Source organism: Oncorhynchus mykiss, chromosome 19 (genome assembly GCF_057628025.1).
Source record: "Oncorhynchus mykiss isolate SJ-2025 chromosome 19, ASM5762802v1, whole genome shotgun sequence".
Classification (NCBI taxonomy): domain Eukaryota; kingdom Metazoa; phylum Chordata; class Actinopteri; order Salmoniformes; family Salmonidae; genus Oncorhynchus; species Oncorhynchus mykiss.
This window is the reverse complement of record NC_143040.1, coordinates 54,266,585-54,290,584: the sequence shown is the minus strand read 5'-3', so window position 1 is coordinate 54,290,584 and position 24,000 is coordinate 54,266,585. Positions and strand designations below refer to the sequence as shown.

Here is a 24,000-nt window from a genome sequence, read left to right as displayed (position 1 = left end):
AATCAACAATCACTTGGTTGGTTGAATTGAATGTTATAATAGCAAGTACCTGGCTGCCATGAGGATTTAAAGACTCCCAGTTGGTGCAAACACAAGGTTGTAGTCTATTTATTGGACATTGGGACTGAAATATGAAATACATATTATAAAACTTCATGTTGATGCCATTGTTTAATCATATCTCTCCACATTGTTTTAATGGTCATTCACCTACATGGAAAATAGGTTAGATCTATATACATAGCCTACTACAGTAGGCCTGGGCAGCATTGCGCTTTTAGCAATTGTTCTAGGAAATAAATGGTTCCCCGCCCCTCAAGGTTACAGAGGATTAACTCTTATGACGCGCTCAGGCGTTCTGGATGTCACTGAATCCCATTCATGCCTGAATGTACATGTACAGCCGCGCAAGAGGCTGAACCATATCCCAGGTGCGCAGACGTTTCTTTCCGTGTGTTTGAACTACTTTTTAGTCAATTTTGCTGCAGCAAGAACAATGGGCTGCGCAATATCAGGGCTGGCACCGAAAACAGCTGGAGAGTCTAAAACGGAGGATTCTGTTGCGCATCTCAGCAAGGAGCAGATTGAGATGATCAAAGAGTCGTGGAAAGTTATCCAGGAGGACATTGCAAAAGTTGGAATTATTTTGTTTGTCAGGTGAGATGTTCTGATTCATTTTGTTTTAGTTATTTGTAAGCAAGATACATTTTTGCTTTATTAGACTGAATATTTTCATAAATATTTATGGTACCTCTCATAGAAAGGCAAAACATTATCTTCAACACTATTGCTCTCGACTTAATAAAATAACAGAGCTATTAAATTTCAGATATGATTGAATGAGTTGCGTAGATCAAAGACAGTTGATGACCACAGGGACTGCATGATGACTGACTTATAATAATTAATGACACGACTACAAACCAAAACATTTACCAACAACTTCACATTATTCAAACTGTTATTACACAGTAGTTTGTCTTTTTGGTAATTATATCTGCAATACATATGACTGTGGAAACGGGATCAAATTGTAGGATCAACACATTATTATACACAAAATAACAATTAAATGAGAACTGGCCCCCATCATCCTAATAAAATGTTGGCCCTCCTTGTGCTGCCTTATACAAAAAGCTCTCAAGACATTTTTAGGGAGAGACATTTAGTCCACAACCGAGAGGGCTTTTGGGGCTCAATGATTGAATGTGACTGTGACATGGTGCTTACATCATGTCTCAATATTACATGATAAATATACAGCACCAGGCCTATTGACAAATGAAGACACTCGCTGCAAAGAAAATACATATCAACAAACCCAATAGCCACCCTTTGAAATGTAATGGTTTGCAGAGTGAAAAAAACAGATTGAACAGTTTATGCAGTCCTAGTTTGGTGCTAATGTAGTCTGACATTATGGCTGTTGATGGAGAGAGAGAGAGACCACCAGGCACAGCACAGAAGATGGCTCTAAGCCCAATCAGGGCAATATAGTGCCTTCAGAAAGTACTCACAACCTTTCACTTTTTCCACATTTTGTTGTTACAGTCAATTTAAGATGGATTAAATGTAGTTTTGTGTAGCCTTGTGTTCCAGTACAGCACCAACACCTAGGTAACATGGAAGTGGAATTTTGTTTTTACAAATGAATAAAAAATGAAAAGCTGAAATGTCTGAAGTCAATAAGTATTCAACCCCTTTGTTATGTTAAGGCAAACCTAAATGAGTTCAGCAGTAAATATGTGCCTAACAAGTCATGTAGGTTTCATGGACTCACTCTGTGTGAAATAATAGTGTTTAACTTGATTTTTGAATGACTACCTCATTCTACCGCAATTTTTTTTTTTACTTCATGTCCTTAATACAAAGCGTTTTGTTTGGGGCAAATCCAACACATCACGAAGTACCACTCTTCCTATTTTTAAGCATGGTGGTGGCTGCATCATGTTATGTGTATGCTTGGAATTTTTTGAGATAAACAGAATAGAGCTAAGCACAGGCAAAGTCCTATAGGAAAATCTGGTTCAGTCAGCTTTCCACCAGACACTGGGAGAGGAATTCACCTTTCAGTGGGACAATAACCTAAAACACAAGGCTAAATGTTCGCTGGAGTTGCTTACCAGGAAGACAGTGAATTTACCTGAGTGGCAGTTTTGACTTAAATCTATTTTAAAATCTATGGCAAGACCTGAAAAGGGTTGTCTAGCAATGATCAACAACCAATTTGACAGCTTGAAGAATTTTGATAAGAATAATGTACAAATGTTGCACAATCCTTAGAGACTTACCCAGAAAGACTAAAAGCTGTAATCGTTGCCAAAGGTGCTTCTACAAAGTATTGATTCAGGGGTGTGAATACATGTATAAATGAGAGATTTCTGTATTTCGTTTTCAATAAATGTGAAAAAAATTCTAAAAACACGTTTTTACTTCATTATGGGGTATTGTGTGCAAATGGGTAAGAGGAAAAAAAAATATTTAATCCATTTTGCATTCAGGCTGTAACACAATAAAATGTGGAATAAAGGGTATGCATACTTTCTGAAGGCAATGCATGTGAGAATGCTGTTCATTGACTACAGCTCAGTGCTCAACACCTTAGTGCCCTGAATGCCCTCCAAGCTTATCACTAAGCTAAGGACCCTGGGATTGAACACCTCCCTCTGCAACTGTATCCTGGACTTCCTGGCGGGCCGCCCCCAGGTGGTGAGGGTAGGCAACAACACATCCGCCACGCTGACCCTCAATCAAGGGTGCGTGCCAAGTCCCCTCCTGTACTCCCTGTTCACCTACTACTGCCGTGGCCGCGGACGACTCCAACGCCATCATTAAGTTTGCTGACGACACGACTGTGGTAGGCCTGATCACAGACGATGATGAGACCACCCACAGTGAGGTCAGAGACCTGGCAGTGTGGTGCCAGGACAACAACCTCTCAACATCAGCAAGACAAAGGAGCTGATTGTGGACTACAGGAAACGGAGGGCCCAGCACTCCCTCATTCACATCGACGGGGCTGTAGTAGAGCAGGTCGAGAGCTTCAAGTTCCTCGGTGTCCACATCACTAAGGATCTATCATGGTCCACACACACCAACACAGTGGTGAAGTGGGCACGACAACACCTCTTCCTTCTCAGGAGGCTGAAAAGATTTAGCATGGGCCCTCAGATCCTCAAAAGGTTCTACAGATGCACCATTGAGAGCATCTTGATTGTCTGCATCGTTACTTGGAATGGCAATTCCTTGGAATCTGACCTCAAGGTACTACAGAGGGTAGTGGATACGGCCCAGTACATCACTGGGGCTGAGCTCCCTGCCAACCGGGGCCTCTATACCATATGTTGCTGCTACTGTTTATTATCTATCCTGTTGCCTAGTCACTTTATTCCTAGTTATATGTACATATCTACCTCAATTACCTCATAACCCTGCACATGTACTCAGTACTGGTACCCCTTGTATATATCCAAGTTATTGTTACTCATTACTCATTGTGTATTTATTATTATTTTGTTATTAGTTTTCTATTATTTCTCTATTTTCTTTCTCTTTGCATGGTTGGGAAGGGCCCGTAAGTAAGCATTTATTTCACTGTTAGTCTAGGTCCTACAACAATAGGGCTCATCTAGAAATCTACTTAACTTGATATCCATCTCACCTAGTAACAGAATTATAAAATAATGTATTCAGGTCTACATTCAGTGTGAAGTTGTTTTTGTTTATTTTCTTTTGCATTATTACTTTTCTTCTCTGTCATTAATTATATTATTTTGAGGTTCTAGTAATTTTGACATAATTCCACATAATGAATGTGTCATTTTAAGTCCTCTGAAGCATGTCTCTTGTATCATCAGCCAAAATTCAGAAAATAATTTATTCTTAATGCTAGGAAAACATAGCAACCATTCGGAGACCCATTTTGAAATCACCTCTCACACACCTCTTCTCTGCTCCTATTCATCTGTCTTTCATGGGCCTCGTGTTTATGACAGTGGCAATTGGCTGTGATACAACTGTGAGTGTGAATATGACAAGGTTATTTTCTCTCTTACACAGAGGCAGTAAGAGGTGGAAATTGAAGTGTATGTGCAAAGCTCTTATACACCACTTCATAACATGATGGACCAGAGGGATGGGGGAAACACAAACATGGGAAGGGGAGGAGATAATTAGCAATATAAAGGGAAGATATTCATGCATGGATCCTATAGATTCTACAGAGCTTTAATGGTATGTACCGTATATAGTGATGTATGCATTATGGAACCCACAGCAGGGCATTGGGTTTAGTGACTACATGACTATTTTAAGAGGGACCAATTGGAGGTTTACTTAGTAGAAATGCAAAGATCATGGTACACTCAATCTTCATGTTACTTTTTAATGGCACGTTTACAAACATATATTTTGATAAAAATAATAGAAAGTTGTGTCTCATTATGATAGGTGGTGAAATAAGTATAGCCAGTTACATTGTAATGGCCTAGCAGATAATAAGAAAAGACAATCAGTATTTACCTGGCTAAAAGAGAAGGAATATAATATCTATTGTTTACAGGAAACCCATTCAACAGTTTTAGATGAAGATTTGTGGAAAAAGAACTGGGGGGGGCGAAATATACTTCTCCCAGGGGCAAAGAAATTCAAAAGGGGTGATGGTTTTAATTAACAATAATTTTGATCCAAATGTGCAATTTGTCCAAACAGATCCTCAAGGTAGATGGATTATTTTAAATATGTTATTGGACAATAAACAGATATGGCTTATTAACCTATACGGTCCGAATAATGATGATCCAAGCTTCTTTGAAAATATATATAAGAATTTATCAACTCTACATGCAACACTATTATTATTATTATGGTGGGAGATTTTAATACGGTCTTAAATACCTCTATGGACTGGAAAGGAAATCACACTACAAACTATCACCCTCAGGCACTTATGGAAATCATGAATGTCATGGATATATTGGAATTAGTGGATATATGGATACTTAAATACTCTGACCTAGTGAGATATACATGGCGGAGGCTTAATCAAGCTAGTCGCCTTGACTACTTTCTTATACCATTCTCTCTGGCACCAAAAGTTTAAAAAGTGTTGATAGGGGACAGAATGAGGTCGGATCATCACATAATTGGCATATATATTACTCTTACAGAATTTCCACATGGGCGAGGATATTGGAAATTTAATCAAAGTCTACTTGATGATAAATTGTTTTTAACTAGGACAAAATCATTTATAACTGACTTTTTCAGACATAACATAGGTACAGCAGATCCCCTTACTGTATAGGACACTTTTAAATGTTCCCTTAGAGGCCATGCAATTCAGTACTCATCTATAAAACAAAAGCAATTTAGATCAAAAGAGTCCATATTAACTAAGGAAATTGAAGGACTAACAGTACAGTTAGATAGCAATACAAACGGTACCATAGAGGCAGAATAAGTCAGAGGAAAAACAAAAAGAAATGGAGGAACTTATTCAAGAAAGATCCAGTGTAATATATTATAAAAATAAAGCGAACTGGATGGAATATGGGGAAAAATGCACCAAATTATTTTTCAATCTTCGATATAGAAATGCTACCAAAAAAAATGTATTAAAACTTGTTACAAATGATGGAGTCATGCAGGATTCACCAAATGATATTTTGAAAGAGGAAGTAAAGTACTTTAAGAATATGTTTTCATTTCAGGCTCCTCCATCTCCACTAACTGAAACTAATTGTATGGATTTTTTTCCTAATAATAATGTAAAAATAATATCTGTACAGAAAGACTCATGTGAAGGCCAAATTACAGAGGAGGAACTGCTTGAGGCAATTGGGGCCTTTAAGGATGGGAAAACTCCAGGGCTGGATGGCATACCAGTGGAAGTATACCAAACCTTTTTTGGTATACTCAAAGGACCATTATTGGCTTGTTTTAACCACTCCTATATAAATGGTAGATTATCAGACACGCAACAAGAAGGTCTGATATCATTATTACTGAAACAGGACCCAAGTGGTATATATAAAGATCCAGTCCATTAAAAAAATTGGAGACCTCTTACACTTCAGTGTTGTGATGCAAAAATCCTAGCAAAATGCTTGGCACATAGAATTAAAAAAGTATTGTCCGATATTATTCATCCTAATCAGACAGGTTTTTTACATGGACGATACATTGGAGATAATATAAGACAAGTATTGGAAACAATAGAATACTATGTAATATCTGGGACTCCAGGCCTGGTTTTCATAGCTGAGTTTGAAAAGGCTTTTGATAAAGTATGACTGGAGTTTATATATAAATGCCTAGAATATTTCAATTTTGGGGAATCTCTTATAAAATGGGTTAAGGTTATGTATAGTAACTCTAGGTGTAAAATAATAAATAATGGCTACATCTCAGAAAGTTATCTATCTAGAGGAGTAAAACAAGGTTGTCCACTATCGGCATATCTATTTATTATTGCCATCGAAATGTTAGCTGCTAAGATTAGATCAAACAATAATATTAAGGGATTATAAATCTGTGGCTTAAAAACTAAGGTGTCATTGTACGCTGATGATTCATGTTTTCTTTTAAAACCACAATTGGAGTCTCTCCACGGCCTCTTAGAGGATCTAGATACTTTTGCTATCCTCTCTGGATTAAAACCAACTTATGATAAATGTACCATATTACGTATTGGATCACTAAAAGATGCACATTTTACATTACCATGTAGTTTACCAATTAAATGGTCTGACGGAGATGTGGACATACTCGGTATACAAATCCCAAAAGAAATAAATGATCTCACTCCAATAAATGTTTATAGAAAGCTAGCAAAAATAGATAAGATCTTGCTACCATGGAAAGGAAAATACCTGTCTATTTGTGGAAAAATCACCCTGATTAACTCCTTAGTTATATCACAGTTGATCTATTTGCTTATGGTTTTGCCTACACCTAGTGACCTGCTTTTTAAATTATATGAACAAAAAATATTACATTTTATTTGGAACAGCAAGCCAGATAAAATTAAAAGGGCCTATTTATATAACGAATATGAATTTGATGGGCAGAAATGATTAAATATTAAAGCATTAGACCTCTCACTAAAGGCATCAGTCATACAAAAGTTATACTTAAATCCAAACTGTTTCTCTAGTCAATTGGTACGAATGTCTCATCCTATATTCAGGAAGGGCCTTTTCCCCTTTATTCAGATTACACCTGCTCACTTTCGGTTGTTTGAAAAGGAAATCATCTCCAAAATATCTTTATTTTTTAAACAAGCCTTAGAAAGTTGGTTGCAATTTCAGTTTAATCCACCTGAAAGGACGGAACAAATAGTACAACAAATATTGTGGTTAAATTCAAATATACTAATTGATTAAAAAAAATGTATTTATCGAAGAATTTTTTTTAAAAAAGGTATAATTTTAGTGAATGATATCATAAATAGGACTGGTGGAGTTATGCCACACATGCAGCTAACACAGACATATGGAAATGTCTGCTCTACCCAAAAGTACAACCAATTAATTGCAGCATTACCACAAAAATGGAAGAGGCAAGTAGAAGGGGAAAAAAGTAAGGAACTTGTATGTCGGCCCTGTATTAAAGAACATAAATGGTTAAAGAAAAGTGTGATAAATAAAAACATATACCAATTTCATTTAAGGACCAAAAAACGGACTTATACTTATTTTCCACCATAATTTGCAAATAAATTCATAAAAAATTCTACAATGTGATTTTCTGGATTTTTTTCCTCATTTTGTCTGTCATAGTTGAAGTGTACCTATGATGAATGTTACAGCCCTCTCTCATCTTTTTAAGTGGGAGAACTTGCACAATTGGTGGCTGACTAAATACTTTTTTGCCCCACTGTATGTCTATATAGGTATGTGTATGTATATATGTGTATATGTATCCATGCGTGTATGGATATATATATATTTACCCCAAAAATATGGGGGATTGGAAATGATGCAGACAACTACATTGGAAGCAACATTTTTTCCGCAATATTAAGCTGATCCTCCCTCTAAAAAAATAATAATAATAATAATAAAACATTTAATAAGATAGACACCTCTGCTGGAATAACTACCTGATAGGACTGCAGCATTAATTAAATATCTTGGTAAACTGGAGCTGGAGGTGATTGAGGTAGAGGATGTGAGGAGGAGTGATGGGGCACACATACACATACATACCTATGCGCACAAACACAAAAACACACACATTCTGTGCCTGCACTGTATCTGCGCTTATTGTGGTCTTTTGGAACGTATGTACCATTTGACTCTGATATCACTGGGTCTGAGAAGGCAGGGGAACTCATTACAGCTCTGTAAGGAGAGAAGGCTATACTGGTCACCCCTGACACTGAGTGGTTTGATGCTGTGTGTGATTGCAGCCCGTAGTAGGCCTGGAGTCCAGCAGGGAAGGACTGATGATGAGAGCGCAGCCAGGACTGGGAACTACAAGGGGCTCAGTGATACAATCAGATCTAATGGAGAAGTTCTTAAAATCACTGCGTGGCTCAGATGGGATGACTTGTAATGCCACCTTGAAGACAGATATTTACAAGGATAGAGACAGGCAAGGCTTAACCAAATCACAATATAAACAGATGATTCAATACTTGCATTATAAAAAAACATCAATAATGACTTTCAACTCCTTATTTACAGCCTTGCTTGAACTCTGCTATGTAGTCAGTGGGAGAACTTGGAGGACGGAGGGATGTTTTTTTTGTGAGGGAATGAATATGTCAGTTTGGTGTAAGGCAGGCTTTATGAAGCTGGCTCTTGGAGGCTCACGAATGTCTGTTGTCTTGGTAACAGGTTGTTTGAGACCCATCCAGAATGCAAAGATGTATTCTTCCTCTTCCGAGACGTGGAGGACCTTGACAGGTTACGGACCAGCCGGGAGCTGAGGGCACACGGCCTACGGTCAGTCGCCACACTACACTGATTATTTTTCTGTCAATTTTACATTGATATCAATGTGAGGTTCCTCTTTCATCCAGCTCTCCATTCAGCACTCTGTTGAAGTCTCTACACTGCACAACTCTCAAGTTCCATACACTACAGCCGTTGTGGTATTATTACATTTCAAATGTCAAAATCTCACAATGGAGCATCACTGATTTTATTGAAACAAAGGAATTTGTGACATACTGTACAATTGAAGTTTCCTATTTCAAAGATCGGTCAACACTGTTTGTGTCCCTATATGAGATGTAAAAACGACAGTAACATGAGAACAAACTACAATGAACATCACATAATCATAGTAGTGTTAATGTCAATGGGAGATTTTTTCTAGCTGAGACTGAAGAGCTGTCATATCCCATCTCTGGCTGGCTATTATCACACACTGCTGCCAGTGAAGAACACTCTCCAATGGTGTGTTTACTCCATTCTGTTGTGTCACTGGGTATGCTGAGCCTCTTTGTTTTTCTCACCATGAAAGTCCAATTAACCTATTTAAGCCTGAGGTCTCCACTTACAGTTTTTCTCAATCGCGTACAAGCAATTTTGGGATCTGTGTTGAAACGTACCTACAGCAGAACAGAAACGATCAAATGCTCAAATACATTTACAGAACTTCTGATCTTTTTCTTACCTTAGTACGTGACTTGCATCAGACCACCTTTTGCAAAACATTAAATACAACTGTCATCAGTGAATACAAAATTCTGTTCACAAAATATAACACATTGTTTTCATCAGAAGACAAATACGTGCAACTGTGTTCTCTGTTTCTGGCAATCAATAAACACTGCTATATAGAATTCTATATCACCCCATCAGTGTCATACCATGTACAATATAAGGAAAGATCTAGGGTCGTTACATATCATTTCAGCAAGTCATAACACCCACCATCTCAGATCGTTCTGAAATACTTCCTGTAGTTAGAAACAGATAAGATTAGCATTCCTGCAACATTATTGATCTCTGAGAAATGATGCTAATTCATTGCACCCAAATTGGCCAATCCCACCCCAACATTGAGTATACAGTATTAGGTCTCTATGTCTGACAAGTAGTATGGAGCTGCAGCTCAAAGTATTGTTTCTTCATCCTATGCAATCTATTCTTAATGAAGTTGCTGATGTTTTTTTTCCACTGTTCAGAGAAATAAGTTATTGAATTTATGTGTCCCATCCTACATCCTGATATTTGACCACTAGATGGTGCTGTTACTGCTGTTAGGGGATTTTTTTTAAGAACCCCCTTTGATGTTAAAAGGATAGTTCACCCAAATTGCAAAATTACATATTGGTTTCCTTACCCTGTAAGCAGTTTATGTACAAGGTATGACAGCAACCCATGCTTTGGTTTTGTTTATCTTGCCACTGTTTCAAATACAAACTTTTTAGCATTTGTGCCACAAATCCAATGCAAGTCAATGGTACCTATATTAGCATTTTCACACTTAATGTCCAAGTCATCCTAAAGTGTCTAAAAATGCATTGTGTAACTCAATGATGTTACTTATAGATGATTTGAATATGAAGCGCAAAAATGCTAATATAGCTACTGTTGACTTGTATTGGATATAGTTTTGAGGAATGTATTTATGTTCTGAGAAAGCAACTACATTTTAATTTATTTACTGTTTTGCTAAAGGCCACAGAGTTATGTGTCTTGTGAAGTCTGTGTCTTCTGAACTCAACAACATTGTTCCAAAACATGCTTCTACGTGATTGAGATTTTTTTTTAAATCTAAGGTATGGAGGCTGCAGTGGCATTACAGGAGAAGGCCAAGTGGCCCTCAAACCACTCACACGGACATTAGTACAAATGTCCTCACCGGCGGACAGGCTAAGAGGGAGCGCACCCATTTAACCTTTTGTGCGTATTTATCGTTCTGCATAAAACTCCCTAAATCAAATCAAATCAAATTGTATTTGTCACATGCGCCGAATACAACAGGTGTACAGTGAAATGCTCTTTAATGTAAAAGACAGGCCTGTAGGCAACAATTAAACCATGTTCAGCGTTCAATGTTGTAGAACAATTGTTGAGAGGATAAAATATGACAAAATAAATTGGACTGCTGTATGATCAGTGATGGTCCAAGGTATGTCTGTATGCTTGTCAGTTAGGCTGTCTTTCATAACCAAGTCGGTCTTCCTGTTCTCTCAGAGTGATGTCCTTTATTGAGAAGAGTGTGGCCAGACTGGAACAGCTGGAGAGACTGGAGGTTCTGGCTGTGGAGCTGGGGAGGAGCCACTACCGCTACAACGCCCCACCCAAATACTACAGCGTAAGACACACACACTGACAATGCATGTTAAGCAAAGTTACAGTTTGCATTTCTATAGATATTCATATAGATCATTTCCTGTTCTGATGTGATTTATTTCCAGTATGTAGGAGCAGAATTCCTCTGTGCTGTCCAGCCCATTCTCAAAGAGAGATGGACCCCTGAGCTTGAGGAAGCGTGGAAGGTACACAATTCAATCTTTTTCGGCGACCACTTTGATTTAATGCGTGGGTGTCAATCATGAGAATCACGTCTGAAACCAATTCTTGTCCAAGAGGTCCCTTGGCTTTCTGCAGTGCCAGAGTTTTCCACATCCAATGTCACATGTCAAGATGGAAATGGTCACCAGTGGGAGAGAGGTGACTGACAAGAAAATTAAAATGAACCAGAAATGACCATATTGAGAATGGCATGGCTCTGTCACATGATGGCTACTACAAGATCTGTTACATGTTAGCATCATGTGTGGTAACCCTACTTGACATACTTTGCAAAGTATTACTACACTCATCAATTGAAATAACAGTTTCAGTAAAATGTAAAACTGCGCTCACATAGATTTAACTGTGTGTTAGTGTGTATTATGTAAATAGTGTGTTTTAGACAGTCACTGTGTTTTTTTTATTTGGTTTTATGCACAACAGGACTGTGGTAAATCAGGGCAAGTTTTACTGAGTGCACTATCCAAGTTAAATATATTGAAGAAAAATCTAAAAAATTGTCAATTTAAATAAATAAATTAGGCCCTAATCTATGGATTTCACATGACTCTACAGGAGTGTAGCCATGGGTTGGCCTTGGAGGGCATAGGCCTACCCACTTGGCAGTTAGGCCCACCCACTGGACAGCCAGGCCCAGACAATTAGAATGAGTTTTCCCCCACAAAATGGCTTTATTACAGACAGAAATATTCCTCACCAATTGCACGCTCCCTCAAAACTTGAGACAACTTTGTCATTGTGTTGTGTTACAAAACTTCACATTTTAAAGAGGCCTTTCATTGTCACCAGCACAAGGTGCACCTGTGTAATGATCATCCTGTTTAATCAGCTTTTTGATATGCCACACCTGTCAGGTGGATGGATTATCTTGGCAAAGGAGAACCGCTCACTAACAGGGATGTAAACAAATGTGCACAAAATTTGAGAGAAATAAGCTTTTTGTGCGTATAGAATATTTTTTTTATTTCAGCTCATGAAACATGGGACAAACACTTTACATGTTGCTTTTATATTTTTGTTTGGTGTAAATTAGATGAAATGAGTGGAAGCTCTGTAGTTTACCATTAACATTCCAATGAAACTGTCCGTATTGGCCTTTAGTGGATTCATGGAGAACTACCCTTACAACTCTAACCTTATTCCTGGGATCAGCTCCTGTGCCTAGGATAAACTACTGGCCCTACTCATTTATGTGGAGTGAGCAGTATTTCCTGACCAGGAACATTCCAGGCTCTACTTATTTCCTAGTGTAATGCATTCCTGCACTCCCCTAAACCTAGACTGTTAATACATTGTACTTACAGCTGTAGTGCCAACCAAACACTAGACTATTAATACATTGTATTTACAGCTGTACCGCCTACCCTAACCCTAGTGATGAAGCCTACTTAGACCAGTAGTGCTAACCCTAACCTGGTACTAAACTCATCAAAAAAAGAAACGTCCTGTCGCTGTCAACTGCATTTGTTTTCAGCAAACGTAACGTGTAAATATTTGTATAAACATAAGATTCAACAACTGACACATAAACTGAACAAGTTCCACAGACATGTGACTAACAGAAATTTAATACGGTATCCCTGAACAAAGGAGGGGTCAAAATCAAAAGTAAGTCTGTATCTGGTGTGGCCACCAGCTGCATTAAGTACTGCAGTGCATCTCCTCCTCATGGACTGCACCAGATTTGCCAGTTCTTGCTGTGAGATGTTACCCCACTCTTCCATCAAGGCACCTGCAAGTTCCCAGACATTTCTGGGGGAAATGGCCCTAGCCCTCACCCTCCAATCCAACAGGTCCCAGACGTGCTCAATGGGATTGAGATCCGGGCTCTTCGCTGGCCATGGCAGAATACTCACGCACAGAACGAGCAGTATGGCTGGTGGCATTGTCATGCAGGAGGGTCATGTCAGGATGAGCCTGCATGAAGGAGGATGTCTTCCCTGTAACACAGTGTTGAGATTGCCTGCAATGATAACAAGCTCAGTTCGATGATGCTGTGACACACCACCCCAGACCACGACGAACCCTCCACCTCCAAATCGATCCCGTTCCAGAGTACAGGCCTCGGTGTAGCGCTCATTCCTTCGATGATTAACCCGAATCCGACCATCACCCCTGGTGAGACAAAACCCCTACTCGTCAGTGAAGAGCACTTTTTGCCAGTCCTGTCTGGTCCAGCGACAGTGGATTTGTGCCCATAGGCGACGTTGTTGCCGGTGATGTCTGGTGAGGACCTGCCTTACAACAGGCCTACAAGCGCTCAGTCCAGCTTCTCTCAGCCTATTGCAGACAGTCTGAACACTGATAGAGGGATTGTGCATTCCTGGTGTAACTTAATTTTACAATGAAGATGTGTGAATTTATTTTGATTTTTACAAATTATCTTTGAAAGACAGGGTCCTGAAAAATTGACGTTTCTTTTACTGGAGTTGACATTAGACACACAAACCTTGATTATAATTCAAAATTATTACAGGTGTCCTCATAATTCCCTGTTTTGTGTTTCTGAACCAGACCCTTTTCCTGTACCTAACCAGGCTTATGAACCAAGGCTACCAGGAGGAGAGGAACAGACATCACCAGGTGGGGGCCTCCCCCAAGGAGAGGAACACTGTCTTATAAGAGACCTGGCTGGCCCCAACTCAAGAGATGGTTGAACATGCACACAGACATGTTGCTGAACTGTGTATATAGTGTATTTATTACTTAATGACCATTTTCTACTTAGCTCATGTTATCAGCCTACAATGTAAAGTCAAACTGTCCATTCCTTACTTTATTTCAAATCTATTTCAGTCTTTAGATCAACAAACCACTGCCATATTGTCATTTATTTTGAAAAAAAAAAGATCAATTTACAGTAACATCAGCTGTATTCCTCATCAATGACATTCTGATACAGTGACATAAATGGCAGATGAATGTCAAAAGCGGCAGCTCTGCGTTTGTCCGTCACATTCACTGGAAAGTAATTATAATCCTTACAGAGCATTTCCATGGTTAGGTGTAGTGATAGTGTTTGATGTGGTTAAAAACAAGTTTCTCTGTGTATCCATAAATCAAATATGCCTTTCAGCTGCCAGTAAATATACTAAATCATGTTTCAAAATACTTTCCCCTTAATCAATATTCCATCATGACACATCCATCCCACAAATTAGATGATTAAACACAGGAAACAGCACATTTCTAAGTACCAAAGCGGCCTTGTGTCAGCTAACTTTGGGACCCTTCCTCTACAGCTTGCCTTACAACTGAGTTTACAGAAAATTAATTGGACCAATAAGGAACTCAACCACTTAATAATTTTGTCTTAAGAAATACCAACAAAGAACAAACTCAGGATCTCACTTTCCATCATTAAAATAATATGAATTTGAATAGCAAGAAAAAGCATTCAGCCCCAACCATAACAAATGTATATGGCATCTTCACTCATAGTACACAGTAATAATCTATCCACAAATGGTTAAGACAAGGTCCAATTGGAAAGTAAATCATAACTTCAGTGAAAATGTAATCAAATTGACAAGCAAACCAAACTGAGTGATAATTCAAACATAAATAGACAGGGCCTAGTAGTTCAAATTAAAACAATTTGAAAGGCAATTCATCAACATGCTCCATCCTTTCAGTGACTCCATAAATGAATGCATCTCCGTGTAACTTTGATCCACACCATAGATTTGTGGGGGGGGGGGGGGGGGGGGGGGGTGCATCAAAAGGCTTGTAGTATCTTCTGAGTGTTAAACATCCTCGGCTCTCCCTTCCTCCCTATATAGACCGATGCCATTCACTGGCCAGGGATGAGACATTGCTGTGTAAACAATGGCATGATGTCAAAGCTGTCCCCAAGTGGAGGATGGTGGGCCTCAGGGAACATATCGGAACAGGTAGGATGGAGGTAGAGATGATAGTTGGAGGTGGTACAGGCCAGTGTGGATTCCCCCAGTCTGCTATGAAAGAGTCTGTTGCTCATTGGGTGGCTTTGGTTTTCTTGCTTTTGCTTTTCTTGTCTTTCTTCTTGAGCCCATCCATGTGAGCTCTCAGGAGGTTAGAGTATGCCTGGCAAGTTGAGAAGGAGAGCAGACTTCTAGAGACATTTCTCAAGTCAAGAGGAGAGTATTTAAGTGATTTGCATAATACCCTTTAAACATTATACATCTAAACAAACAATACAATGTGCATTCAGTGCTTCAGTGACCCATTTGTTAGAAAAGCCAAACCTCAATGTCTGAGTACCTACCATCTGGAACTTGATTACTTCTTTGCTACTAACCTGGAGATACAAGGAAACCCCTGATTAGCACTACTGTCTGCAGAGTATAGCATATCAACATAATGTTTCAGTTAATTCCTTTATGGATTTATTTCAACATAGATAGCTACTCTGAAGAAAAATGTACCTTGTCTATGCCTGTGATGTGGTTGTCCCACCTAGCTATCTGAAGATGAACGCACTAACTAAGTCGCTCAGGATAAGAGCATCTGTTAAATGGCTAAAATGTTAGAGCAATGGACAACCTTTGATTACTAAGTAGAGATGGACTAATTGCATGACTAGGAAATAGTTGTAGTGTAATGCAGAAAACATCAACAACTTCATTGCCACATGATGCTGTAGATTTACCACTGTGCTGATTTTCTTCTTGCCATCTGACGCTCTGAGTAGACACTTGTTGTCTGCTGGTTCATAATTCACTGGGTGACCTTTCCTGGGGACTGGTTTGGTTCTCCCATCATCTGTAAGATTAGTGACAACACATTACAGCCGGGCTCTCCAACACTGTTCCTGGAGAGCTACAATCCTGTAGATTTTTTTTCTCCAACCCTAATCTAGCACATCTGATTCTAATAATTAGCTGGTTGATAACCTGAATCAGGTTAGTTACAACTGGGGTTGGAGTGAACACATACAGGAGGTTAACTCTCCAGGAACAGGGTTGGAGAACCCTGCATTACAGGTAATCAGAAATCTAAAAAAACAGGACATAAACCGATTATTAACATATCCTGGAATAATTTAGTTAAGGAGAGAACACCCAGTAGCCATCAAATAAGTAAGTTGACAAATGTGAGAACTTACATTTCTTTAACGTGATGGCAACACTGCCTGATGTCCTGCATTTCTGGAACAGCCGTGTCAACTCCGTCAAAAACTAGAAGGAAAATAATCCGACTGAGGTTTGTAGATAAAAGGATAAAATGTGGTAGCCATCTGGCAAATGAGCGAGCGAGCTAGCTAGCCAACATGTCTCCGTTTGTGTACATCATAATGTAAAAAATCTAGGTCGTATAGCTAACGTTGTCTTGTTAGTTACTTCTAAATAAATGTTAGCATATTTATAGATGGATATATTTTTCTATCACGCGGACCACAGAAGCAATTCAAACGAATAACGTTAGTTAGCAAATGCTAGCCGAACGTGCCTAGCTATCTAGCTAACGTTACTGGGTATGGTTAGCGAACAGGCAGCAGTGATTGATGCCAATGCACAATACCTAGCAAATTAAACCAGTCCTCTAATAATGTCAATTTCTAAGATATACTACATTAGTCGATGGGGTTTTCTAACTTACCGAGTCGTTTTCAAGTAGTACCATGATGTTCACTGCAATTATTCAGCTTGCTGGCTAGCCTGTCAGAAGCACACGTAGCTAGTACAACATGAAACGCCGCCCCGTGCCCTTTCAACTTGCAAAGTACAGCACTTCTTCTTCGATGAGGTTTAACGGCGGTTGGCAATAATATTGCATTACCGCCACCTACCAGACTGGAGTATAACTCCCTTATACTTAGCTTGAAAAAATAAATAAACACATACACTAAATACTGCAGTCACACAAAAAAAAACACACACAAACGTTCCATCCCTGCAGTAGAGTTGATAACCATTGCTATAAATGCAAAAAATCCATTCTTACTGAAACACGCATACCTTGTTGGGCTATCCCTCTGTACTGGTACAGATCTACTACGTACACCACTCCTCTAAGGATCCCTCCCCTTGACACATCTTCCTCTACGTTCTTCACTGTCTAAGCATTTGACAACTTCTGCATACACTAACCTTGAAAAACTCAACCTTACTCTCCCACCAGACATTTCTGAACCCTAGCCCCATGGGCACCCCTACAATTAACCTCTACTTTCCTCAATGCTACACATTTCTTTGTCTCATGCCCTTCTGCACACTTCTCACACCTAGGAACCTCCTTCCTACACACTGCTGTCACATGCCCATAAGCTTGACACCTGTAAAAACAATGTATTTGGCATAAAAGCTTGTACAGGATAACTTATACATCCTAACATCACTCAAAGTAAACACAGAATATTCTTCTTCTAATTCTTCTTCTTCTATGATATCATGGCAGTCTGTAAATTAACTTTTAAAGTGCATGCCACCACCTACTTGGCTGGAATGTAAGATCAATCATGATCTACCCATGATCTATCTTAGATAATGATCTAAGATCAATCATGATCTTCTGAACTACCATGAAAATAAAATTCAACCTTCCTGGCCTGGCTGCTGCCAGGAAAAACATTGAAGTGCAACACTGCAAAGTTTGCAGTTCTCCCTGCCTTCCATTTCAACAGTAACATCTGTTACCGCCAATATCTCTTTTGCCGTCTCCACAATAACCTTCAACCTGGCATTTCTGCTTTCCTCAACCTGAGTCGTATTGATTACCTTACCAATAAAATCTAAAAAGTCAACTTTATTCATTATCAAAGTGTCCTTTGACACCAGACATTCATGAGCACAATATTTCCAGGACCATCAGAATCACCAGCCCCGAAAGTAGGTCTACTTACTACAGGTACATCCATGTCAGATCCATCAGTCTGAAAGTAGGTCCACTTACTGCAGGTACATCCATGTCAGATCCATCAGTCTGAAAGTAGGTCCACTTACTACAGGTACATCCATGTAAACTCCATCAGTCAAAGTAGGTCCACTTACTACAGGTACATCCATGTCAGATCCATCAGTCTGAAAGTAGGTCTACTTACTACAGGTACATCCATGTCAGATCCATCAGTCTGAAAGTAGGTCCACTTACTGCAAGTACATCCATGTCAGATCCATCAGTCTGAAAGTAGGTCCACTTACTACAGGTACATCCATGTCAGATCCATCAGTCTGAAAGTAGGTCCACTTACTACAGGTACATCCATGTCAGATCCATAAGTCTGAAAGTAGGTCCACTTACTACAGGTACATCCATGTAAGCTCCATCAGCCTCTGCAAATGATACATCATAATTGATCTTATATCTTTGAGCCTCTCTCTGTACCCGGCATCCACCAAATGCTGCACTGTATTCTCCCCCACAATTACTGTACTTAACCTTCACATTGCTTCCACATTCACCGTAATCATGTGCCCCTCCACACTTGGCACATCTTTTCTTTCCTTTACACTGAGCAGCTACATGTCCCATTCTTTGGCATTTAAAACACTGCAGTGCATATGTGACATATCCTCTAACATTGAAACTGAGGAGTCTTATCTGTACTTTTCCCAGCAAGACTTTCTCAAATCTCAGCATCACTGATAACCTTTCACTTTGACCCTCTTTCCTACTGATCAACCTTTTGGCTTCCATCACTCTGCCTCCCTTCACATTATCTTTAACATCATCTGTGAACATAGATATTGGGACCCCAGTGATGACACCCCTCAATCTAGCATAAGCACCCGGGACATGGCTTTTAATCTTCTTCCCATTAAGCGTTTCCATTTGAAGAATCTTGAGCCTGGCTAAAATGCCTGGCAAAAATAATGAGCAATCAAGTATATATCATGAAATAGTATTTATTTGCTTGCAAAAGGTATTAAGGTACGATTTCCCCCAACGTACCCTAATAGACAGTGAAATATTAAACATTCAACATGACATTTTCACTCTGGAAAAAAGGTAACTAATACAAACAAATAATGAAGCAAATTATGTGTGTTCAGTTGCAACGTTCCTCATAGAAACAACCAAAGACAACAACAAAAAAGCAGTCCAACAGGCTTACTGTTATCTCCCTAAGCCATAACTGCCATAACTGAATGCTTTGGGGACTTTTATAAAGTAAACATTGTTATAACTGAGTGTACGGATGGTAAGTAGAGCGCCTATCCTTTTGAGAGGGCACAGTCAGGGTGATGACCCAAGTCAGCGAGACATACAGTAAACTGAGACTGCCAGTCCCTGTCAAATACTGCCCTGAGCTGCCCCTGCAGAGCCTGGGTCCTCCAGGCCCAGTGTGGTGCGTGCTGGGAAACCACCAGCCCCACTCCAGCTGTGGCGTTGAAGTAGTCAGCTGACCAGTTAGATGTCCCTGAGGGGCAGAATGATTTGGAATGCAAGTTATTCATTACCTGTAATGCTTTCATGTAGACAACTGTGTCTGTTCACATCAAAGTATTATAATATTCAACTATTTTCTGTTGATACAGCTGTCTATCCCTTACCAATATATGCCATTTTATCAGTCACCATGTATTTATTATGGTTTACTCTAGAGTGGGGTATCTCTGACTGGTTCCCCACTGGCACAATGGACAGTTTCTGAAAAAGAGGACAATCTGTCATTACAGTACAGAAAAGAAGACCATCACATTGGTTGAATAATAATACCAGTGGGCTATGTGTGTCTTCCTACCACTTGAATGCTGATACGCTGGGCAGGGTAATTCAGGGAGGCTAGAGACTGAAGAAAAGGAAGCATGGCTGGATCAGAATCCCGCCCACAGCTCACCAGCAGACGGACCTTAACATTCCGCTCAAAAGCAGCCCTCTTTAATGCATCATCAATGGCTGGCCAGTACCTAAAGGATGAGTTAAAGAGGTACACTACCGGTCAAACGTTTTAGAACACCTACTCATTCAAGGGTTCTTCTTTATTTTTACTATTTTCTACTTTGTAGAATAATAGTGAAGACATCAAAACTATGAGCACATGGAATCATGTAGAAAGCAAAAAAGGTTTAAACAAATCCCAAAATATTTTACATTTGAGATTCTTCAAATAGCCACCCTTTGCCTTGATGACAGCTTTGCACACTCTGGCATTCTCTCAACCAGCTTCACCTGGAATGCTTTTCCAACAGTATTGAAGGAGTTCCCACATATTGTTGGCTGCTTTAACTTCACTCTGCGGTCCGACTCATCCCAAACCTTCTCAATTTGGTTGAGGTGGTGTGATTGTGGAGGCCAGGTCATCTGATGCAGCACTACATCACTCTCCTTCTTGGTCAAATAGCCCTTACACAGCCTGGGGGTGTGTTGGGTCATTGTCCTGTTGAAAAACAAATGATAGTCCCACTAAGCTCAAACCAGATGGGATGGCGTATCGCTGCAGAATGCTGTGGTAGCCATGCTGGTTAAGTGTGCCTTGAATTCTAAATAAATCACAGCCAGTGTCACCAACAAAGCACCCCCACACCATAACACCTCCTCCTCCATGCTTTACAGTGGGAAATACACATGCAGAGATCATCCGTTCACCCACACCACATCTCACAAAGACATGGCGGTTGGAACCAAAAATCTCCAATTTGGACTCCAGACCAAAGGACAAATTTCCACTGGTCTAATGTCCATTGCTTGTGTTTCTTGGTCCAAGCAAGTCTCTTATTATTATTGGTGTCCATTAGTAGTGGTTTCTTTGCAGCAATTTGACCATGAAGGCCTGATTCACACAGTATCCTCTGAACAGTTGATGTTGAGATGTGTCTGTTACTTGAACCCTGTGAAGCATTTATTTGGGCTGCAATTTCTGAGGCTGGTAACTCTAATGACCTTATCCTGTAACTCTGCGTCTTCCTTTCCTGTGGCGGTCCTCATGAGAGCCAGTTTCATCAAAGTGCTTGATGGTTTTTGCAACTGCACTTGAAGAAACTTTCAAAGTTCTTAACATTTTCTGTATTGACTGACTAATGAAGGACTGTCATTTATCTTTGCTTATTTGAGCTGTTCTTGCCATAATATGGACTTGGTCTTTTACCAAATAAACTTCTGTATACCTCATTACCTTGTCACAACACAACCGTTTGGTTGTGCAAAGATAATGCAAAGAGTGTGCAAAGCTATCATCAATGCAAAGGGTGGCTATTTGAAAAAACTCAAATATGTGTTATTTCATAGTTTTGATGTCTTCACTATTATTCTACAATGTAGAAAATAGTAAAAATATAGAAAAACCCCTTGAATGAGTAGGTGTTCTAAAACATTTGACCGGTAGTGTATACTCAATTAGTCTTTCAATATTACAAGAAGTCAAAGTAAGTAAAAGTCAATGGTGGATTGAAAAAGGCTATGAGTCTGGTAGGACAGTATGTTCACCTTTGAGGGTGTATGAAGCGTGTGGTGGGGAAATACTCCATGACTGCTACATCAATGTAGTGCTGTGCCCCTGAGATCACTGAGAGGATAGAATCAAGGTCCTGCGTCCGAGAGGCGGGGCAGAAAGTGGGAGGAGAGGCCTGGGAGAGACAGAGTATGGACATCACATTGCAAGGAAGAGAGGGCTGTAATGAGTAGAACTGTGATGAGATGGTCATTAGATGAGAAAAAAATATCCAGTCAGTGTGTTATGACAATAGACACACTCTTTAATTCTCTCAGGTTTTATTCAGATGCTAATAGTTTTATGGTTCGGGGCACTCTGAAAGCAGGGAATGGGAAGTGAAACCGAAAGGACTCACTGTGATGTAGATTTTGCTTGAAACATTATCAGTCTTCAGCAGCATGGGGTGCTCTTTGTTGATGGCAGTGTCATACTTGGAGGGCCAAGGGTTTGGGATGGTGCTGTTGCGATGACCCATCACCCAGTATGACTCAAAGATCTTATGGAGGTCCTCAGCCAGACTGGAGCAGTTATAGATCACCACTCCCAGTTCCTTTACCTAAGGTGATAGTGCATTGTGACCCGTCATGTAGGTGCAAAACGAGTGAAATTATTTAAGGTAGTTCTATTATATCATCACTAGACCTTTACCTGTGTAAGAGACCTCCAATCCATGTTGGCACTTCCCAGGAAAATGTGTTTCCTATCAACAATCCAGAACTTGCTGTGGAGTACACCCCCAGTCAAATGCCCAAAGGGAACTTTTCTTACTTGGACTCCTACAGTATAGATAACCAAGGATAGGAGATTAGAGGATGAAACATACAGTAGGATAATATACTGTGTACGAAACATTAAGAACACCTTTCTAATATTTCAGACCTTTCTGTCTCAGAAAATGAAGATCTGTGGAGTTTGTCAGCACCGAGGGAATACTTGTCACAACTCTCACTGACACATTTCTGGAAGGTAAAGCTCCAAACTGCTCCAGTATGTTCTTTCCCTGTTGATAACAGTAGATAAAGTGCAGGCAAATTCACAGGGAGGACTAGTTGACAGCGGTTGTCAAACGTATTTCAAATGTCTTTTTTTAAACTCACAGGCAAGTCAGTGGAAGAGTTGATATTGATGTCATCACCGGTAAGAGTCCAGTAGAAGGAAGCCACATCGACTTGGTAGGTTGCCATGGACAGGAGATCTATCCAGGCTTTGTCCACTGGGGTCCCAAAGGTTGCATTGTCGTCATATTTCATATACAGGGGAATGCTCTCTACGAGGATTATACTGAGGAATTCACAACAGGACCTGTTAAATTTCTAGTCTTTGGGGAGGATTACAAATTGAAGACAACACATCCACTTCCCTTGCCAAAACTTAATTTGACTGTTTTATATTGTCAATTCGATGTATTTAAGCATTAAAGCAAAAACGTATACTATGTATACGACGCTCACCGGCTTTGCTCTTCAGAAATGTTATTTTTATCAGTGTTTGTTTTTTGGAAGATCTTGTGGTTTTGGAAATGCTCTTCTGTGCTCTTCTCATACATAGAAAAGGAGAGCAGTGCCCCGAATGCAGTCAAACATCCCACTGCCACAGCAATTGAAACAAGCCGTTTGGATCCCTGGAACATGAACACAGCCATGTGATCAATATAACTGTGAACAGAAGTTCGAACAGACTTCAGTTGTATCAACATAGATGGGAATCTACTGAAAAGTCTGACAAGCAATTCTTACCCTTACGTTGGGAACATCGCTATCATGTAAAGTATTGTAAGGAGAGGACATCTCTGGCATGGATGTTCCTGATGTACTGCTGAAATCCAGACCTAAAATGTTATTGGTCATGCATATCATTTTAAACATACATTTAACATACAAAAACAACTTACGGAAACAGAGTAAAGCGGCTCGTCTTCTGCAAGTGATTTGTCGTTACAATAGCCTTCCTCTAAGTCCTCAGAAATTGATATGAAACTAGGTATGACATCTACTGTCCACCGGAAAATACACGGTTCCTGTTTTTTCTTTCATTTCCCTTTTTTGAGAGATCAGGATATACAGTATAAATAAAGGTACTTGTGAGGATTCTGTTGAGTGCTACAATATTAGGCTTATATCAAACAAGTGGCGTTGGAATTGTCACACC

General features: G+C 39.6%; 3 protein-coding genes across 4 annotated transcripts; 1 reads left to right on the top strand and 2 right to left on the bottom strand.

Annotated features, from left to right (window-relative positions):
- The first annotated feature begins 205 nt into the window (after positions 1-205).
- On the top strand, positions 206-14,120 carry xgb (x globin). Its single transcript, XM_021574984.3, has 5 exons — positions 206-657; positions 8,844-8,951; positions 11,157-11,277; positions 11,381-11,461; positions 14,013-14,120. The coding sequence occupies exons 1-5, from the start codon at positions 341-343 to the stop codon at positions 14,118-14,120; spliced, it is 735 nt and encodes a 244-aa protein (XP_021430659.2). The 5' UTR covers positions 206-340.
- A 194-nt stretch (positions 14,121-14,314) lies between these two features.
- Positions 14,315-17,222, bottom strand: LOC110497977 (signal recognition particle 14 kDa protein). Its single transcript, XM_021574475.3, has 5 exons — positions 17,079-17,222; positions 16,585-16,657; positions 16,129-16,241; positions 15,745-15,777; positions 14,315-15,563 (listed from the first exon to the last, which is right to left on the bottom strand). The coding sequence occupies exons 1-5, from the start codon at positions 17,100-17,102 to the stop codon at positions 15,474-15,476; spliced, it is 333 nt and encodes a 110-aa protein (XP_021430150.1). The 5' UTR covers positions 17,103-17,222; the 3' UTR covers positions 14,315-15,473.
- Positions 17,223-19,308: 2,086 nt separating this feature from the next.
- LOC110497973 (5'-3' exonuclease PLD4) lies at positions 19,309-23,943 on the bottom strand. 2 transcript variants are annotated; one of them, XM_021574467.3, is made up of 11 exons: positions 23,744-23,943; positions 23,589-23,667; positions 23,304-23,473; positions 22,950-23,133; positions 22,732-22,852; positions 22,501-22,628; positions 22,208-22,408; positions 21,846-21,985; positions 20,164-20,329; positions 19,973-20,069; positions 19,309-19,839 (listed from the first exon to the last, which is right to left on the bottom strand). In XM_021574467.3, the coding sequence occupies exons 2-11, from the start codon at positions 23,646-23,648 to the stop codon at positions 19,634-19,636; spliced, it is 1,473 nt and encodes a 490-aa protein (XP_021430142.3). In that variant the 5' UTR covers positions 23,649-23,667; positions 23,744-23,943; the 3' UTR covers positions 19,309-19,633. The 2 variants fall into 2 exon arrangements, with proteins under 2 accessions (XP_021430142.3, XP_021430143.3); XM_021574468.3 differs by having other exon boundaries at positions 23,589-23,664; positions 23,744-23,862.
- Between the last annotated feature and the right edge of the window lie 57 nt (positions 23,944-24,000).

Coding starts and splice junctions, on each gene's coding strand:
- LOC110497973 (XM_021574467.3), bottom strand. CDS start 23,648: ATGCCAGAGATGTCCTCTCCTTACAATACTTTACATGATAGCGATGTT. Junction 22,853..22,949: donor ACTCTTCCACTGACTTGCCT/GTGAGTTTAAAA, acceptor TGTTATCAACAG/GGAAAGAACATACTGGAGCA. Junction 20,070..20,163: donor AGCGTATCAGCATTCAAGTG/GTAGGAAGACAC, acceptor CCTCTTTTTCAG/AAACTGTCCATTGTGCCAGT.
- xgb (XM_021574984.3), top strand. CDS start 341: ATGACGCGCTCAGGCGTTCTGGATGTCACTGAATCCCATTCATGCCTG. Junction 8,952..11,156: donor CTGAGGGCACACGGCCTACG/GTCAGTCGCCAC, acceptor CTGTTCTCTCAG/AGTGATGTCCTTTATTGAGA. Junction 11,462..14,012: donor AGCTTGAGGAAGCGTGGAAG/GTACACAATTCA, acceptor TTTCTGAACCAG/ACCCTTTTCCTGTACCTAAC.
- LOC110497977 (XM_021574475.3), bottom strand. CDS start 17,102: ATGGTACTACTTGAAAACGACTCG. Junction 16,242..16,584: donor TGCCATCACGTTAAAGAAAT/GTAAGTTCTCAC, acceptor CTAATCTTACAG/ATGATGGGAGAACCAAACCA. Junction 15,778..16,128: donor AGAAGAAAATCAGCACAGTG/GTAAATCTACAG, acceptor TTGTATCTCCAG/GTTAGTAGCAAAGAAGTAAT.